Genomic DNA, 16,651 nt, shown 5'->3' with positions numbered 1-16,651 from the left:
GTAAATGATGAGATTTTCATTTGAGTATAACTATCCCTTTAAATGTCCCATTTAGAATTAAAATAAACAAAATCCAGATTAAAATGCTTTAGTCATAGTTCTAGCTCCATAATTTTTATGCTGCCGGTATAATTTGTTATGAACACATTTGTATTAAATTTATCCAAGACTTTTTTTACCCTATTGTATGTTTAAATTTCAAAACATACAGTATGTATTTTTAAAATACCTATAAAAATATTTTAATATTGCTTTAAAGTGAAATGAAATCAAACTAAACCAAATCCAATGCTTTAATAATAAATATGCTAGTCTGTATCTCTACAAGACTAGCAATCAAAGGTGTATCTGATAAGAACAAAGAGCCTTAGATCTCATTGAAGCTTTGACATTTGATTTTATTTTCCCAGTTTAATTGTTAGATTTAGGAGGAACAGGGTTTACACTGAACAACAGATTACAACAAACAAACATCTTTGACTCTTCTGATTGTGTAATCCTCTCTTGAAATGTGTTCATGCATAATCACACTTATGCATCTAAAACAATTGCCACATCACAAATACAGAAAAATACAGCTACAAATAAATAAATAAATAGATGACCAAGTCTTGTGTAAAATGTATTTGTTGATATGTTTCTCCTCTGAGCACAACACAGCAGTGCAATATAAATGACTAATCATCTTCCTTATCTTCATGATTCTAGAAATTTCTCGAGATACATCGATGACTTTTACTATAGCTGCCTCGTGATACACATGATATGGCCAATCCATGGCAGTTGAAGTGGCAGGATATTAGGCTGCAAAGATTGTTGTTTTTTGGCTATGACAATTTCATCTTTTTTGTCAATCTGTAGAACCAGTTAAGAGTCAATTCAACTTAGTATTTCACCTTAAGAATTATTCAAGTCTGAGTTTAACAAGGTGATATCATTGAAAACATCTGCATCATCTGTCCCTTAAAAACAACACAAATACAAGAAAGTTATTTGTGGAAAAAAAACAACAAGAGACCGAGGGAACATCACCATTTTCCATATTAAATATAATAGGGGAACACCCTCATTCTTTATAGTGTTTATCTGCTTAGCCATATTTTTATTTTATTTTAACCATAAATGCTTACTGAATTTACGATGGACTTCATAACATGAATGCATCATATGAGTGTACTGGTCACCACTTGATGTCCTGAAGTAAAACCAATTGTGAACCACTGCTTTAGATAACACTGAGTTAGAGTAAGCACTTCACATATCACATTTTTAATGATTGAACAGTTTAATGAATTGATGCTCATTACAATCAGGAACACGGGCAAAATACTTTTACGCATTGGTTGATTTATATCCATATAATAAATGCTACATTAATTAGAAGCAGTGAATACACTGTTTTAAGCGTTTACATGAAGTTGGGCCTTACCATAAATCCATATGAGGAGAAAGAGTTACAGCACATTACACATCTCAAAAACACAAATGGAAAAAGTGCTCCTAATAGGCATTTAAAAGGTCAAAAGGTCACATACGCATCTTACAAACACTTCAGCGAACAGCACTGCTCTTGTCAAAGAAGGGGTTCCATGCAGGACTGGGAATGGATGATATTAGATGGGATTGTAGTACCTCATTCATCAAATCGCCCCTCCGAGATACTTTCGAAGGAGAAGGGGACAAACTTGAAGCCCTGTCCTGTGTAGAATTTGTTCTGGAACTCCACCCTACATGACAGGAAAGACAGGACAAAAGAATGCAATGTCAGAGAGGTGATGAGGGACGTGTAATATCAAAAACACCTGTGGTTTCCCGTTGACAAAATACTTGCATCCTCATTAACTTATCTTGTGTTTGTTTGTTTCCTCAAAAGCACAAAGTGTGTCAAAGTGGATGGGTAGGAATAATTACAATATTCAACACATATTGGAGCATACAACCTTCAAATAAAAAGAGTACCGCAGTGGAGGTCTTATTCTTCTATATTCTTATCAGTATCCTAGCTGCTCTAAGTGATTTCTGCACTACTAGCGGCATAGCAGGGAATGGCAAAATAATTGTTTCCAAACAGGTTTCCCAAAAACTCCTACCAACCCTTCCGCCCTGCCCCATCCTCCTTTGTTTGGGCAAATGGGTAGTCCCACCCTAAACTCATGCCATTGGCTGAGGTTGTTAGACAGTCACCTCCAAGTTTTCTGATTGGCTAACACGCACCATACTTTCCAGCACTTTACAGATCAGAGGACAACAGTTTCTGTCAGGTAATAGGAAGATTGTGTGTGGGGAAAAAGTTCCCGTGTGGAACTACTTTCTTACGCTTGATAATTCAGGATCTGCCGTTGCTCGTTCGAAAGATGCACCCAAGCCTCCATTACTAATTTGAAAACCACACTTTGGAACTAGTAACAGCAGCTTGGGTTGTTTCTAACAAGTTACTGGAGAAACAAGGATGTATGTGTGAGAGAGCGAGAGCGACTGAGCGTGTGATTACCTGCATCTGTTTCATAGATGAACAGTAATGCTGCAGCTGATAGTTTAACTATTCCTCAGCTGTAGTGTGGTAGTAATCCGCTTCGATAGTGGAGTGATGCTGCCATGCGTGCTATCGGAATTATCCTACGAGTAATTCACTCAAGTTCAAGTGTTTTGTTGTTGGAGAAAAAACATGGAGAATGCCAGTTTCATTCTTGTATTTTTCTTGGGGAACTCTTATTTTGACACTGACACAGAAATCATACTCTCCTCTGCCATGTTGAAAGTTTAACTCTCCTCACAACTTGGAAACTAGTATCAGGTAGGTGCCCTGAGCATGTTTTATTACTCCGTCTGTTATGTCTCTCAGCTGTGATTGGCAGAAATGCTGAAGCTGTTAGTTTAACTCCATTTCTCCGCTATATTGTTGTTGTAATCAGAGCGAAAATGGAGTGAGACAATTCTGGATTATTTCAAATAAATTCGAGCACTGACAGACAATACACAGTCAACGTAAGCTTAACTCACTCATAACGCACACAAGACAGTCTTTTGTCTTGTGAAGCACCCCTTGGAACGCCTCTCGTCCAATAAGATTCTAGGACCAGAACTTTGTTTGTTGTAAAATATTACGCAATTTAAACAAATGCCATGTTAACAAGCCAATAACGCCTCTCAGTCTTAACACTTGAACATACTTAAACATACAATCTGAACACATAACTGATAGGTAGGCCGCTTTTCATAGATTTTAAGGGAGGGCCTGGGCCAAATATGGTTCGACCTTCTTGCACTGGTTCCTGAATCTTTCATACCTGTAAACTTTGTGGTTCAACTATTATTTGGGATATTCCTCTTTTAATCTAATGTACGGTGAGCACATTTTTCAATTTGTCCTGATTTATCTAAAGCTGTTATGTTGCCAGGGGTGAAAAAGTCTCTCACACATTCCATCACTATCAACAGCTCTTTCCAGACCCATAGATAAAAGTGTTTAGATTTGCTGTTTTGAGAATATTTTAAAGGTTTTTAAGGTTAAGAATATGAGCACGCTAATGTCAAGGCATGGCCATTTGAAATCAAACAGACACAGCTGTGAGTAAGTTATCATGTGTGTACATACTCTGAGTGAGTTTGAAAATGCATAAGAGAAGGAAACTGAGAAAAATGTCTCACTGCTTAGGTAAATATTTAAGTTAAGAGAGAAAAGGCTCTTCCATCTTGCTGTTGAACAAATAGTCACCAAGAGCACAGTACCTTCTTTATCTCCTAATGTCCTAATGTGTATTTTTCCATAGGATACCCATCTGTCATTTCTGTTTGAGTTTAACAAAGGCACACTTCTCTTTTCTGAATGTGTTACTTGAAACAAAAATATCAATGAAGACATCAAGTTATATTTGTGAGTCTTCCTCTCTCTCTCTCTCTCCGTGTCTCATTCGCTCTTTGGCACATTTAAAGGAGGGTTTAATCCACTCATTAAGCTGGTAAAGAGTGGAAAGGAGAGAGTGACTGAAAAATAAAAAAAGCTCAGGAACAGTTACAGCTTTAGTCCACATTCACACTAATACGTTTTAGTTTGAAAATGCATTAATTTAGCTACTATTACGCTTCTCATCTCCACTCGAAATGCCCCCATTACTGAATTCTTTGGAAATCGGTGACGTTAGGAAACTGAAAACGAATTAATATGGATGTGGCCTCCCAACAGTTAGTTCCGGCCCTAAAATGTTATTGGCCAAGCCGTATTTCAAGAGTGCTGATATTTAGTACACTGAAAACCCTAAAAGTTGACTATCAATTGAATTGAGCAATGGCGTCTCCAAAACTTGTGTAATTAAATTCACTTAACTTAGAACTGTAGAATGAACTTAACTATTTAAGTGAAGGTAACTTATTTGAAGTAGAATTAACTCAGATTTGCTGATTAAATGTTGTTTCTACTATAATTTTAACTGAATGGACTCAAATTTAGGTTATACAATAACAGAGCTTAAATAAAGATTATAACTGATTTTAGGTCAATCATCTTCCACAGAAATGTATTTCACATTTCACAAATGATATATACCTGTATTTCAGTTGCACATGCAGATAATAAGATAACTGAGGCTGTTAACAGGGTCCAAACTGACCAAAGGGGACACAGATCACCCTAATGGTGGCATCCCACGAAACAACTATTTGCAACAAAAAACAAATACTACAAAAGAAAAGAAAAATGGCATATTACTCTGTGCATTTAAATATTTTTGCAAATAAAAGTGTTACATACCCCACATCACTATCACGAAGTTTGTTTAAGTAACTCAATCCAGTTTTATTTCCACATGAATATGTCCATTGAAGTCAGTAGATGCATGGCCCATAGAGTGCTATTGAAGCCATGCTTCAATGGGAGTCTATGTTAGAGACCAGTACCATTCAAATCAAGGTGCAAAAGATCTATGTTCATTGGATGAGAGGCTCTAAAAGCATAATTTTGTGTCCAGTCTGGATTCATGCTTCTCTGAGAGTCTATGGGAGCTTCATGAGCCCTATTTGCATTGGATCTGCATGTGATTGCCTATTGGACATTTGGTTTTCAATCAGTGTATTTTTGTGCTGACTAGAAGCCCAGCTTCTCTATATGATGATAGGTCAAATGGAGGGACTTCACAACAAAGCACCAATAATTGAAGTGGTGATGAACGTGTTTGACAGCGTATGAAATGTAAAAGCGCTACTGTTGAGTGCAAAGTATTTGGCAGTCCGGAGATACACAAGAAGTTATTTGCAGTCTGACATAACACATTTATTTCGGCTTTTATAATAAGATATTTTGCCTATTTTGTTGCAAAAACAGTTTTGAGCTTAGTTATTAGATTATTTTCATCAAGAAATTTCACTGTCTGAGTAGTTAGGGTTACATTCCACTTACATATGCAGTTCCAGACCGGTTTTATGTCTGTGTATGGTTTGGTGACATGCAAATCTTGATACTTTAGGAAATACACAAACTTACTGACCAACTTTTGTCTGAAATGTGAGAACTTGTTTGTAGAAATGTTGTATTAAAGCACACTCACAATCATGCTGTTGGTCTAAAAAACTGGCTTGTGTAATATTGCTTTATCATACACTAACAATCCGATCTCATGAACTGTGACCGTAGCAACATTTTTTGCCAAATGAACTTACTTCATTACAAGTTTTGCTGCAGTTTCCTAGTGAAATGTCCAGCAAGGGGTGCCACAAGTGAGTGAAAAGGTATCGTAATCAGACAAGGTTTTTCAGGTGAATATTAGATAAGCAGTTTCAATGAGCAAAACGTACCTCCCTAACCTTAAACTTTAAACTAAACTCAAGCAATAGGGTTCTTAAAGCATATGAGAGGTAAACGAAACATCCTTACCCTAAACAAACACCTAAACCTAACTGATAGTGTCCTAAAAGCAAATACGACATAAAAAGCACATTTTCTGAAGCAACCACATCATGTTGTGTTCGCTTCTATTACATTTTCATCTCACATGTCAGATTACGTGTTTGGCTGGGCTCAAAACGCGGTCTTCCGAATCCAAAGTCCAACACTCGATCAGGTGAGCTACCGCCGAAATGAATTACACTAGAATAAGTGTGTAAATGTAGGTGGGTCTCTAATACAGGTGTTAAAATGTGTAGTTTTTCTAATGATGTGTTATATTAAAAGTGTTTCAATATCATAACATTGCAGTGTGTGAGTAATAGTGTGAAAAATAAGTGTTTACAAAGTCATATTCATCTGCTGTACTCATGATTTGTGTGAAAGTGTTGTGTTTGTTATATAGTAATGTTCATTCTAAGAGACTAGGTTGTACAATAAGTAGGTCCAAAATTTATGCTCACAGAATCCAAGTAAAAATACTAGTTACCCAGTAACTCTTTTAGGGACTGCAACAATACATGGTTTAAATCTAATTGTCTGCCCCTCGCTGAAGTGACGAGAGTGATACAAATCAATGTCGACCAAATAAACATCTGTCATGACTTGCATGTCCTCTAGCAACTTAAAGGAATAGTCCACCCAAAAATGAAAACACTCATTATTCACTTACCTTAATGCCATCCCAGATGTGTATGACTGTCTTTCTTCAGCAGAACACGAATTAAGATTAAGAAGACAGAGCTCTGTCAGGTCCTTATAATGCAAGTACACAGGTGCCAGCACTTTGACGGTCCAAAAATGGAGCTCTAAGGTTTGGGAGGAGCTTGTCAAGCTAGTCCTTTCAATCACAATGCATGCACAAATAAGCAGCCGATTACTTCACTCCTGTGATGATTCTTCTGGCATTTGGCCCCGCCCACTTACCCACAGCAGACGGCATGGTCCTCTTCTCAGACCAAAGCTTTTTTCTGCTCAATCAAAACTGCCACCACAGCATGCTCAATTTCTATATTCTGCGGTTATTTCGCCTGGCACTCTATTACAATCACGTCTTTCCATCCTTTTTAACCAGTGCAAACCTTTTAGTGTGAGCTTGCTGCCTCAGAAGCATCCAAATGAGATTGTTTAAAAGCTTGGAAACTCAAATTTACAGTGCATTAGACAATATGACCAACTCTTACCATGTTTTTTGTAGAGATCTGTTATCATAATTCATGAAATATGATGGCTGTACACCACTCTCTCTAACATACAGTTCAACATCATGCAAATCAAATAGTCATCATGCGATGTTCTGTGCGTTTTTGGGAGGTCTTATCAAGCAGAATGACATGTAAGACATGGGATACTTCACTGGCCACTGCCTGAAACTTGGACTTAGGATGGACTTCACCAAAATGAACTGCCACAAGCTTCCAGTTGAAGTGCGATGCACCTCACTGATCTCTGCCTGCATCACATTGGCCAAAGAATGGACTACACTCTTAAATGAAATACATAGACAATTAATAAACTGCCAACTAAAGCCTTCATCAGCCAAATAACAAAGGACAATGCATCTGTGTGCACTTCCGCAGTTAATTCAGGATGGACTTCCAAGCAAACTGTGCTTCCTATCCTTTTGTCTCCCTTACAGGAGTGTTCACATAAACATTTCTATTCCCTCTACAGGTGCTCACAGTTTGAGTTTGACAATTTTCATAGAATTGAATCTACAGGTGTTTTCATCAACTTACCTGATATATTAGAAGATTCCTTTTACCCCCAGACTCTTTTCAGGTGCATGTTGGGGCCTTTACCATTTCTTTGCAGGTGTCTGTGAACTTGTGATGTTCCTACACAACTGTGTCTTCTGATTCTGTATCACTTCCTCCATAAAAGTCACACAACAGTTTTAAAATCAGCTTTAAATTAATACACTGTCACAGCAGTGCTTTAACTTTGCTCCCACAGTAGCACCTTTTGCTATTCCGTCTCAACTACTCTGCTTCCGGAGCAGTAAGTTAACTCCGCCTCCCGCAGGAGGCCCTTTTTTACTCCACTGCCACAGCAGCACTTTCACTCTGCTCCCACAGGAGCTCCTTTATTTATCAGCTCAACTACTCCACTGTTGCAGTAGTGCTCCCACAGGAGCACATCTTACTATCGTTTCCACTAATCTACTGCAGCAGCAGTACATTCATTCTGCTCCCACAGGATCTCCTTTTACTATTGTTTCTGATCTACTACAGCAGCTGCACTTTCATTCTGCTCCCACTGGAACACCTTTAATATCAGCTCAACTATTCCACTGTCGCAGCGGTGCTCCAGCAGAAATACATATTACTATTGTTTCAACTAATCCACTGACACAGCAGTACATTCATTCTGCTTCCACAGGAACACCTTTAATATCATCTCAACTACTCTGCTGCAGCAGCTCTTTCACTCCTAGCTCCCTCATAACCATTGCCACCACAGCAACAGTGCTTCCTTCCTTCCTGAGGTTAACAAATGCAATATATTTCTCTTTTTGCTCTGCTTATATGCACTTTTTGAGGGGTCTATCATAACTAAAAACATTACCCCCTTTCCTTTCCTTCAAATTCTGTACACACTTGTCAAAAAAACAACTATGCATGTGTACTGGTTGGTAGGTCATATACAAGGCTTGCTGTCCTCAAGCAAGATTTCATAATTTTTGGGGGGGAACTTAGAGTTTGAGCCAAGCCACATGATCAAACCCCTCATGCTTGTGCTCCTCCTTTATGGACAGAAAACCTAAATTTGTTTACCCTTAAAGGTGCAGTATGTAAGATTCAGAAACCATTGTTATTAATGACACCTGTGGCCATTAAGTGAACTGCAGCCAGCTACCTGTTGCTCGTGCTCACGCACACACTCCATAGGGACGCGAGCGAGCATCGACCAAAACAATGACTTTTGAGCTGCATGCTCAAGCCCTTCATGCTCGAACCCCTCCCTTAGCAAGCCAAAATCTGTTTACTCTTAACAATCTGCATACCATTTTCACTTCTAGAGCTAGGTGGACATGCAAACTCATTAAGTCATATTTAGGCAGCATAAAAGTAATACCCTCAACTCCAGTCGATAAATGAATGTCTCCTGAAGCAAATCAATGTTTGTGTAAAAAATGTATTGATAATTAAAACGTTATTAACTTTTAAAAAACGCTTCCTGCCAGCAGCTGATGCGCCACGCCGCTGTCGCGTGACTTAAGTGCATTGGCGAGTTCATGTGAGAATTTGGAAGAGGCGCTTATTTACAAGCGAAGAATGAAAGACATGGGAGAGTTCGGCCAGTTCAAACAACAGAGCCCTGGATAGAAGTGCTGATTTAAAGTTAAAAACATTTTAATTTTCGACTTGTTTCTTACACAAACCTATCGATTCGCTTCAGAAGACTGGAGTCGCATGGATTACTTTTATGCTGCCTAAATGTGACTTTTGGACCATCAAAGTGCTGGCACCCATGTACTTGCATTATAAGGTCCTGACAGAGCTCTATCTTCTAAAATTCTTCATTTGTGTACTGCTGAAGAACGCTAGATATACTTATCTGGGATGGCATCAGGGTAAGTGAATAACGAGAGAATTGTAATTTTTGGGTGAACTATTCCTTTAACCATTAGAGGTTTATCAATGATTTCTTCTCCAGGAAACCATGTAGCAACAATATTCCTCACATAAAACCACCATAACAAAAACATATGGAACAAAATCATGAAGTGACTTTAGTTATATCTAGAGATGGAGACTGACTCATCTCATATATGATGCTGTGGGTGACATGGCGACCTGGGGTGGGGGGGGGGGGGGGTGGATATGTCAGGATTGTATGCGTTTTTGTTCATGTCTTTAAATTAGTTCCATGCCATGTTTGTTCCTGTTTCCTTGTCATGTGATCTTGTCATATGTTTCCCATGTTCTTGTGTCTTGTCCCCATTGGTTCATTAGGTTGTTAGCAGTCTTGTTATCTTGTTTAGAGTCCTAAGTGTTCATTGGTTATCATTGTCATGTGTTCTCCCAAGTCCTAGTATTTAACCCTCATGTTTGCCATTGTCGAGTATTGTTCGTGTAATGTTGGTTCCATGATCAAGTCAAGTCAAGTCATGTTTATGTTTTGTTTCATAGTCAAGCCAAGTCATGTTAAGTTTAGTCAAGTCTAGTTCATGTTTATGTTTTGTGTTCACATTTGGATTCATGTTTTGGAATACACCTTGTTAATAAACTGCACTTGGGATCATCACACTTCATCTTTGTCTCTTCGTTTACCTTGTTGCTAGCCAACGTTACAGAAATATTTATAACCGGTAAATTTTCTCAATTCAATTAATAGGTGTAGCAAAAAGTTCACATTTTGGACCCCTGTTTGTTTGCATCTATCTTTAACACACTTTAAAACATTTGGCTGCCAGGGTTTTCCAAGATGAGTCATGCCTTTGTTATGTGTGTTTGCCTGCAGAAAGTGCTATTAAGGTTATCAGACAACATGACATTTCAACAGAAGACAACAATCATTCTCTCTAGATGTATGTGTAAATAAATACTTGTACAAAGAGCTCAAACCCAAAAGCCTATTTAGGTTAAATATAGAAGAGGATTCTCTCAAAGCTTCAATTCAAACATTGGCTCTTAAGAGAAATCTCAGGATTTGACAGGAAGAAATACATTAGGATACATTCACATAGTTTTGATATTGTGGATAAGTTGCCATTTTGTGAAAATAACTTATTTTTTGCACAAAACAATTTTACATCAGTGGTAAAATTGATGGTAAACATCAGAGCTTATTTTTAATCAGTGTTAAGTAACAACAACAACCTATTACAAATGACTAATTCTCTAAAATTATAATCAGATTATAATACATATCATGGTAAAAGTCATTACTTTTTTTTTTTCTAAAACCCCTACTAACACTTTTCAAAGAAAGGTTTTTATTTTTCAATTCGACAGTAATTTTTGTAACCCAAGTAATGTAACTGAAAGTCAGTGCTGTTATCTGATTACCTGAATTTTAAATGTAATTTGTTACACTACTTTTTCACTAAAAACAATACGTTGCACTCAGAAGTGTTTTAAATTACATGTCGGCCCTGATTTACTTAGATCCAAAATAAGGAGTACTAATTTGCTTGTGCAATCTACCAAATTGCGTGTGCGTTTTGCAGGTGATTTACTAAGAAAAATCGCGCAAATAACTACACATGCAAATATTTTGGACACAGTTAAAAACAATGCCAGATAAAAGCAATGTTTACAACTTTGAAATACAACATAGTATGTACAGTAGGCCTATGTTGTCAGTTATGATTTCTGAGCGTGAATCAGATTAATACCTGCCTTTCATTCATATTAATTTGCTCTAGCAGTTTCTGTTTCTGAAGTGACTTTCAGACCTGATAAATCACTTTGTGGGTGCAAATTAATTTATTTGCATCGATACGTCCGTTATTTTGCACATCTGGAGGCACGCCTCTAAATTGCATATTCACACACAAACCTTTAGTAAATCAGGGCCATAGTCTTAAAACTTCATGTAATAATTTGATTTGGCAGTAAAATTGCCTTTAGCTGTGAATGATAAATCAAAAAGTATATGAAAACATTTGCTGTGTTTGTGTGCATCTCACCAATGCAATCGCAGAGCATGAAGAAACGCAGACAGTCCCTCCATGATGAGCAGGATGCACACTGTTAATGTGGCAAAGGCAGAGAAAATAATTGACAGACCGAAGAATCCGCCCCCACTCCTGGAGGACAGCCCGAGATGCATCACCATACCCCACAGCACCTCAGACAACTCTGATACACAGACAGACAGAAAGAAAGACTGTTATATTTAAACATGACTGTGTATTTTCTGCAGCAATTTACACTGATGAGCCAAAACATTATGACCACCTGCCTAATTTGCTGTAGGTCCTATGCGTGCCGCCAAAACAGCACCGACCCGCTGAGGCATGAACTCTACAAGACCCCTGAAGGTGTCCTGTGTATCTGGCACCAAGTTCTGTACGTTGCAAGGCGGAGTCGCAGTGGATTGGACTTGTTAGTCCAGCATATCCCACAGATACTCAATCAGACTGAGATCTTGGGAATTTGGAGGCCAGGGCAACACTTTGAACTCTTCATCATGTTCCTCAAACCATTCCCGAACAATGCGTGCAGTGTGGCAGGGCACATTATCCTGCTGACCCTGCTGAAAAGACCAGCATTGCTGGTCACCAGTTTATTTTGTGTTTTGGGTGCTGGTCCGCCAGTGTGGGATGCTGATGTGCTGGTGTCCCCACCAGGCATTAAAACTAGCTTAACCAGCTTCATCAGAAAGACCATGCTGGACAACAAGCTTCACGAGCAAGGTTCAGCTGGTTGACCAGCATAGTCGTGCTAATCACCAGCTAAACCTTGCTGATCTTTTCTGCAGGGGAAAGAGGCCACAGCCATCAGGGAATACCATTGCCATGAAGGGGTGTACCTGGTCTGCAATGATGTTTAGGTAGGTGGCACGTATCAAATTGACATCCACACGAATGGCCAGACCCAGAGCTTCCCAGCAGAGCATTGCACAGAGCATTACACTCCCTCCACCAGTTTGTCGTCTTCTGACAGTGCATCCTGGTGCCATCACTTCCCCAGGTAGATGGCCCACACATACACGACTGTCCTCGTGATGTAAAAGAGAATGGGACTCATCGGACAAGGTGACATTCTTCCACTGCTTCAAAGTCCAGTTGCGATGCTTGCATTGTAGGCACTTTTGATGGTGGACTGGGGTCATCATGGGCAGCTATGCAGCCCCATACGCAGCAGAGTGCAATGCACTGTGTGTTGTGACATATTCCTCCCATAAACATCATTACAATTTTCTGTGACTTGTGCCACAGTAGACCTTCTGTTGGTTCGACCCGAGAGGGGTTAGCCTTCATTGCCCTCACGCATCGATGAGCCTTGGGTGCCCAACACCCTGTCGCTGGTTTGTGGTTTGTCCCTCCTTGAACTATTGTCGGTAGGTACTCACCACTGCTGACCGGGAGTACCCCACAAGCGTTGCCATTTCAGAGATGCTCTGACCCAGTGTAACGTTGATGTCTTGGAGAGGAAGAGGAACAGAGGAGATGCAGGAGTAGATTCCATTTAAACTTTTAATTATAAACATTGGAGTGGAACAATCACTGGAGTGGAAAACAAACTATAAGGCTAACAGGCTAACAATACACAAACATGACACTTCACAACATAACACTTCAAGGAGTGAAAAAGACTTAACAAAACTAGAGGGTATTTATACACTGAGAAACAAACGAGGGAATAGAAGGCAGGTGCAGATGATGATGAACTGATAGGAGTGATTAGGGCAGTGAATCCTGGGAAATAGAGTCCGGGGTGGGGGGGGGACTTCAAAATAAGAGTCCTTGAAGAAGAATGAGGGAGACAGACTGTGACACCCAGTTGTCTGGCCATAACAATTCGACCCTTGTCAAAGTCACTCAAGTCTTTACTCCTGCCCATTTCTCCTGCATTCAACACATTTACTATGAGAAATTGATTGTTCGCTTACCATCTAATCTACCCAGACCTTGACATGTGGCCTTGTTAGGAGATGATCAACGTTATTTGCTTCACCTGTGAGTGGTCATAATGTTTTGGATCATCGGTGTGTGTGAGGGTGTGTGTGTACTCACGAGCATGAGCCAAACTAAGTGCCCAGAGCCGCAGATACGAGGCTGTGTTGGAGATACAGCCCAGGCAGTACTCTATAGTGTGAATGGCCTGATGAACGGCCACATCTCCAAAGTTAAACTAGAGACAGTGAATTAAAGAACATGGGTTAAAAGAGTAATTATCAATAACATCAAAAATGATCTTTGACTGAAGGATAGAAAAAGGCCAAACTTAAAGGTGAAGTGTTCTAAGGCAAAAGCGTCACCGTCAAGATTTTCCAAACACCTGCCCTAAACTCGCACAAATTGTTTTTTTTAACTCACTGCTTAACCACCACAGTATGATGCATCATTGGAGAAATTATCTAGCTAGTCATGACTGTTCCCCAAAACTGTAGTAGCTATGTTGCACATTCTTCGTTCGAATAATTTCTGCTGAGAATGAATAAATGTAAAATTATATTAGCTTGTTTACATGGACACCAGAAAAGCTGTTTATTGCATGAAAGCTGTGTAAGACACTAAAGCGGTGTCTCCGTTTGTATGCACTGTGTAATCAGGGTTCTCTTTACCCCCATATACAGTACATGCGGCTCGGTAAGTTTCCCCTCTTACTTCATTCTGCAGGGTTCCCCCGGAGCATTTGAGCACCGTATAACAAGTATAAGCACTCTTCAAAAACCTATAAAGATGCATTTACATGTCCACCTAATCCGGGTTCTCCAACAGAAACCTAGGCGTGTTAAATCCCTTCTCTTAAACTCTTAAAAGGGGTTAAGTTAAATGAGTTTCAGACGACATAAGTGTGAGTAAATGATAATAGAACTATAATCTTTTGGGTGAACTATTGGGTGAATAATTGGTTCATGGAAAACAGCCATGCTTGCATGACGTTTCAGAATGTAGCTTTCTGCAAAAACCCCAGAATAAGCTGTTTTTTTTTTAAGTGCATATAAACAGGGTCTTAAGTCTTACATAATGAAAGATATAAATGGAATGAAAGACACAGAAGCCTCAGTGAAGTCAAATGATGTCAACACCATAAACAAACAAGAAACTTTGCTTCTAACCACAGGTAAAGTGCTGTTGTTACAACCACTTTGCAATGCTGTTTTCAAATGTTCGTTGGAACTATGGATTTAGGAAACACCAAATCATTGAACAATGATGTTAAAGATGGGACTTGTGACTATAGTTGTCTAACAATGCTTTTGGGAATTGCACCCATGGTTGAGATGCTCAAATAAACAGAGCAATGTTTTGAGTGTCACAGTGTAAAATCTATGGGCTTACTTAAAGTTGTCTCTGCACAATAAACTGGCCAGCAGGGTTGTGCACCATTCAGAATTAAATTAAGCATGCCAATTCAATTCTTGAATTTGAAATGAATTTGAATTGAGGTAGCAAACAGATGCTGAACTGCAATTCGAATTTGAATTTAAGGAAACAGAATTACAATGGAATGAAATTCAAACAAATTCATAACCGTTTTTAACTTGTGTTTTTAATAATACATTTGCTTTTTTAAGTCAAGGCAGCTTGATATTTTAAGTTAATTTCCTTAAAATTAAGTTGAATTCAATTAATTCAAAATAAAAATTAAAGCTGAAGTACCATATGTAACTTTTCAGTGTTCAAATATTTTCTTTGATCCTAGCTTAATATGCAGAGACAAGTATAAGTAAGCCATGCCTAGTTTTTCATTTTCTCGAAAACTTTAATCACTGTCACTGTAAAAAAAAATTGTGTTTGTTTTGAGAGACCCGAGTAGACTGCCCCAACCATGTTACTAAACCAATGGCATGTGTTGGGGGCGCAACTATCTGATGGTTTGAACAACAGAAGACGAGGGGTGTATTTGGATTTATTTTTGGAATTCCGTTCGGTGGCGCTAATGTCACAGATATTACATACTTCAGCTTTAATTTCATAATTTCTAAAACTTTGAAATGAACTTAAGCAAATTTACCTTAATTTCTTTAAGTTCTATGAAAACTTTACTGTTTACAGAATTAATAATACAAATATATTAAAATATTATACAGTAAACATTGTTTGAAATGCCTCCTATAAAAACTTTTTTTACATTTATTTCACTATGTTTCATACATTTTAATTTTACGGATCATGGTGGAAGAATTCTTAATTTCCCAGAATGCTCTAGTTTACATAATTGCATTCAATATACTGTACACAATCAATAGATTCAAAACTGAATCTACTTATTTTTATGAAGTTATCTGAAAACAATGTGGTGGACCATTTCTGGTGCTGCATGGCAATATTAAAAGCTTTGATGGCTGTGTTAATTTAAGCTAATTTAGAGAAATACTCTTATTAATAATAATAAAAAAAGATATATTAAATATAACAATGTGTCTATTTATGTCACAAAATGTGTCTTGTGTTGGACTAATGAAATTGTCTTGTGTGACTGTGTTGAATTTCTTTGAATTGCTATTCAGTAAATTCCACTTCCTATAACAGCATTTCAAATTTCAATTCAACTTCCTGTGGGGCGTGGCCAATTCAAATTTCAACTCATGAAATGAAAAGGAGCCAATTCTGAATTTTGCCCAACCCTGCTAGACAGGAGTAAGTATTTTAATATCGAAAAAACGAATTCACCTTTAAAAAAGCCTTTATTTTGTTTGTTTGTTTGATATTCTGAACACTGTCTGTAGGATCCTTTATTAACAAGTTGCATTCATCTGTAATCAAATGTATCCTGTCCTTTAAATGATCGGTAAAAAACTACAACACTCTTCCAGAAAGCATTACCTCTGCAATTCTCCACTTGACTTTCCATCATAATATTTTTATATTGTGTAAGCTATGGAGTCATTAGTGCTGAGAACAATAGAGCTCTGGTGCTTGTGATGACACTTTCCTGTCTTTAAACTTACCAGCGCAATCACACCCTGACCTTGCTTTTTTCTTTTCTTTTTTTTTTTTTTCTATTTTCTGTCAGAAATGAGTAGTATACAATGGGGTCCAAAAGGGACCACTAGTGAAACTACTTGCATTTTTCATTAAAAATATTATATATCATCACATATTATCAGCATAACAATGTAAGTAAAAAGTGGAATTAAAAAATTGACATA

General features: G+C 38.1%; 1 protein-coding gene across 3 annotated transcripts in view; it reads right to left on the bottom strand.

The window, feature by feature from the left end:
- Positions 1-377: 377 nt before the first annotated feature.
- The window catches only part of LOC127431847 (V-type proton ATPase 116 kDa subunit a 1), a 45,589-nt gene continuing 29,315 nt past the window's right edge, over positions 378-16,651 (bottom strand). For all 3 annotated transcript variants that reach the window (XM_051682451.1, XM_051682453.1, XM_051682452.1), the window contains exons 20-22: positions 13,566-13,683; positions 11,514-11,685; positions 378-1,727 (exon numbers count right to left, since the gene is read on the bottom strand). In XM_051682451.1, coding sequence (XP_051538411.1) covers positions 1,634-1,727; positions 11,514-11,685; positions 13,566-13,683 — 384 coding nt within the window. In that variant the 3' untranslated portion in view covers positions 378-1,633. The remainder of the gene's footprint in view (positions 1,728-11,513; positions 11,686-13,565; positions 13,684-16,651) is intronic.

The sequence above is a fragment of the Myxocyprinus asiaticus genome, chromosome 41 (genome assembly GCF_019703515.2).
Source record: "Myxocyprinus asiaticus isolate MX2 ecotype Aquarium Trade chromosome 41, UBuf_Myxa_2, whole genome shotgun sequence".
Classification (NCBI taxonomy): Eukaryota; Metazoa; Chordata; class Actinopteri; order Cypriniformes; family Catostomidae; genus Myxocyprinus; species Myxocyprinus asiaticus.
The sequence above is the reverse complement of the archived record's forward strand: the minus strand, read 5'-3'. Positions and strand labels throughout refer to the sequence as shown.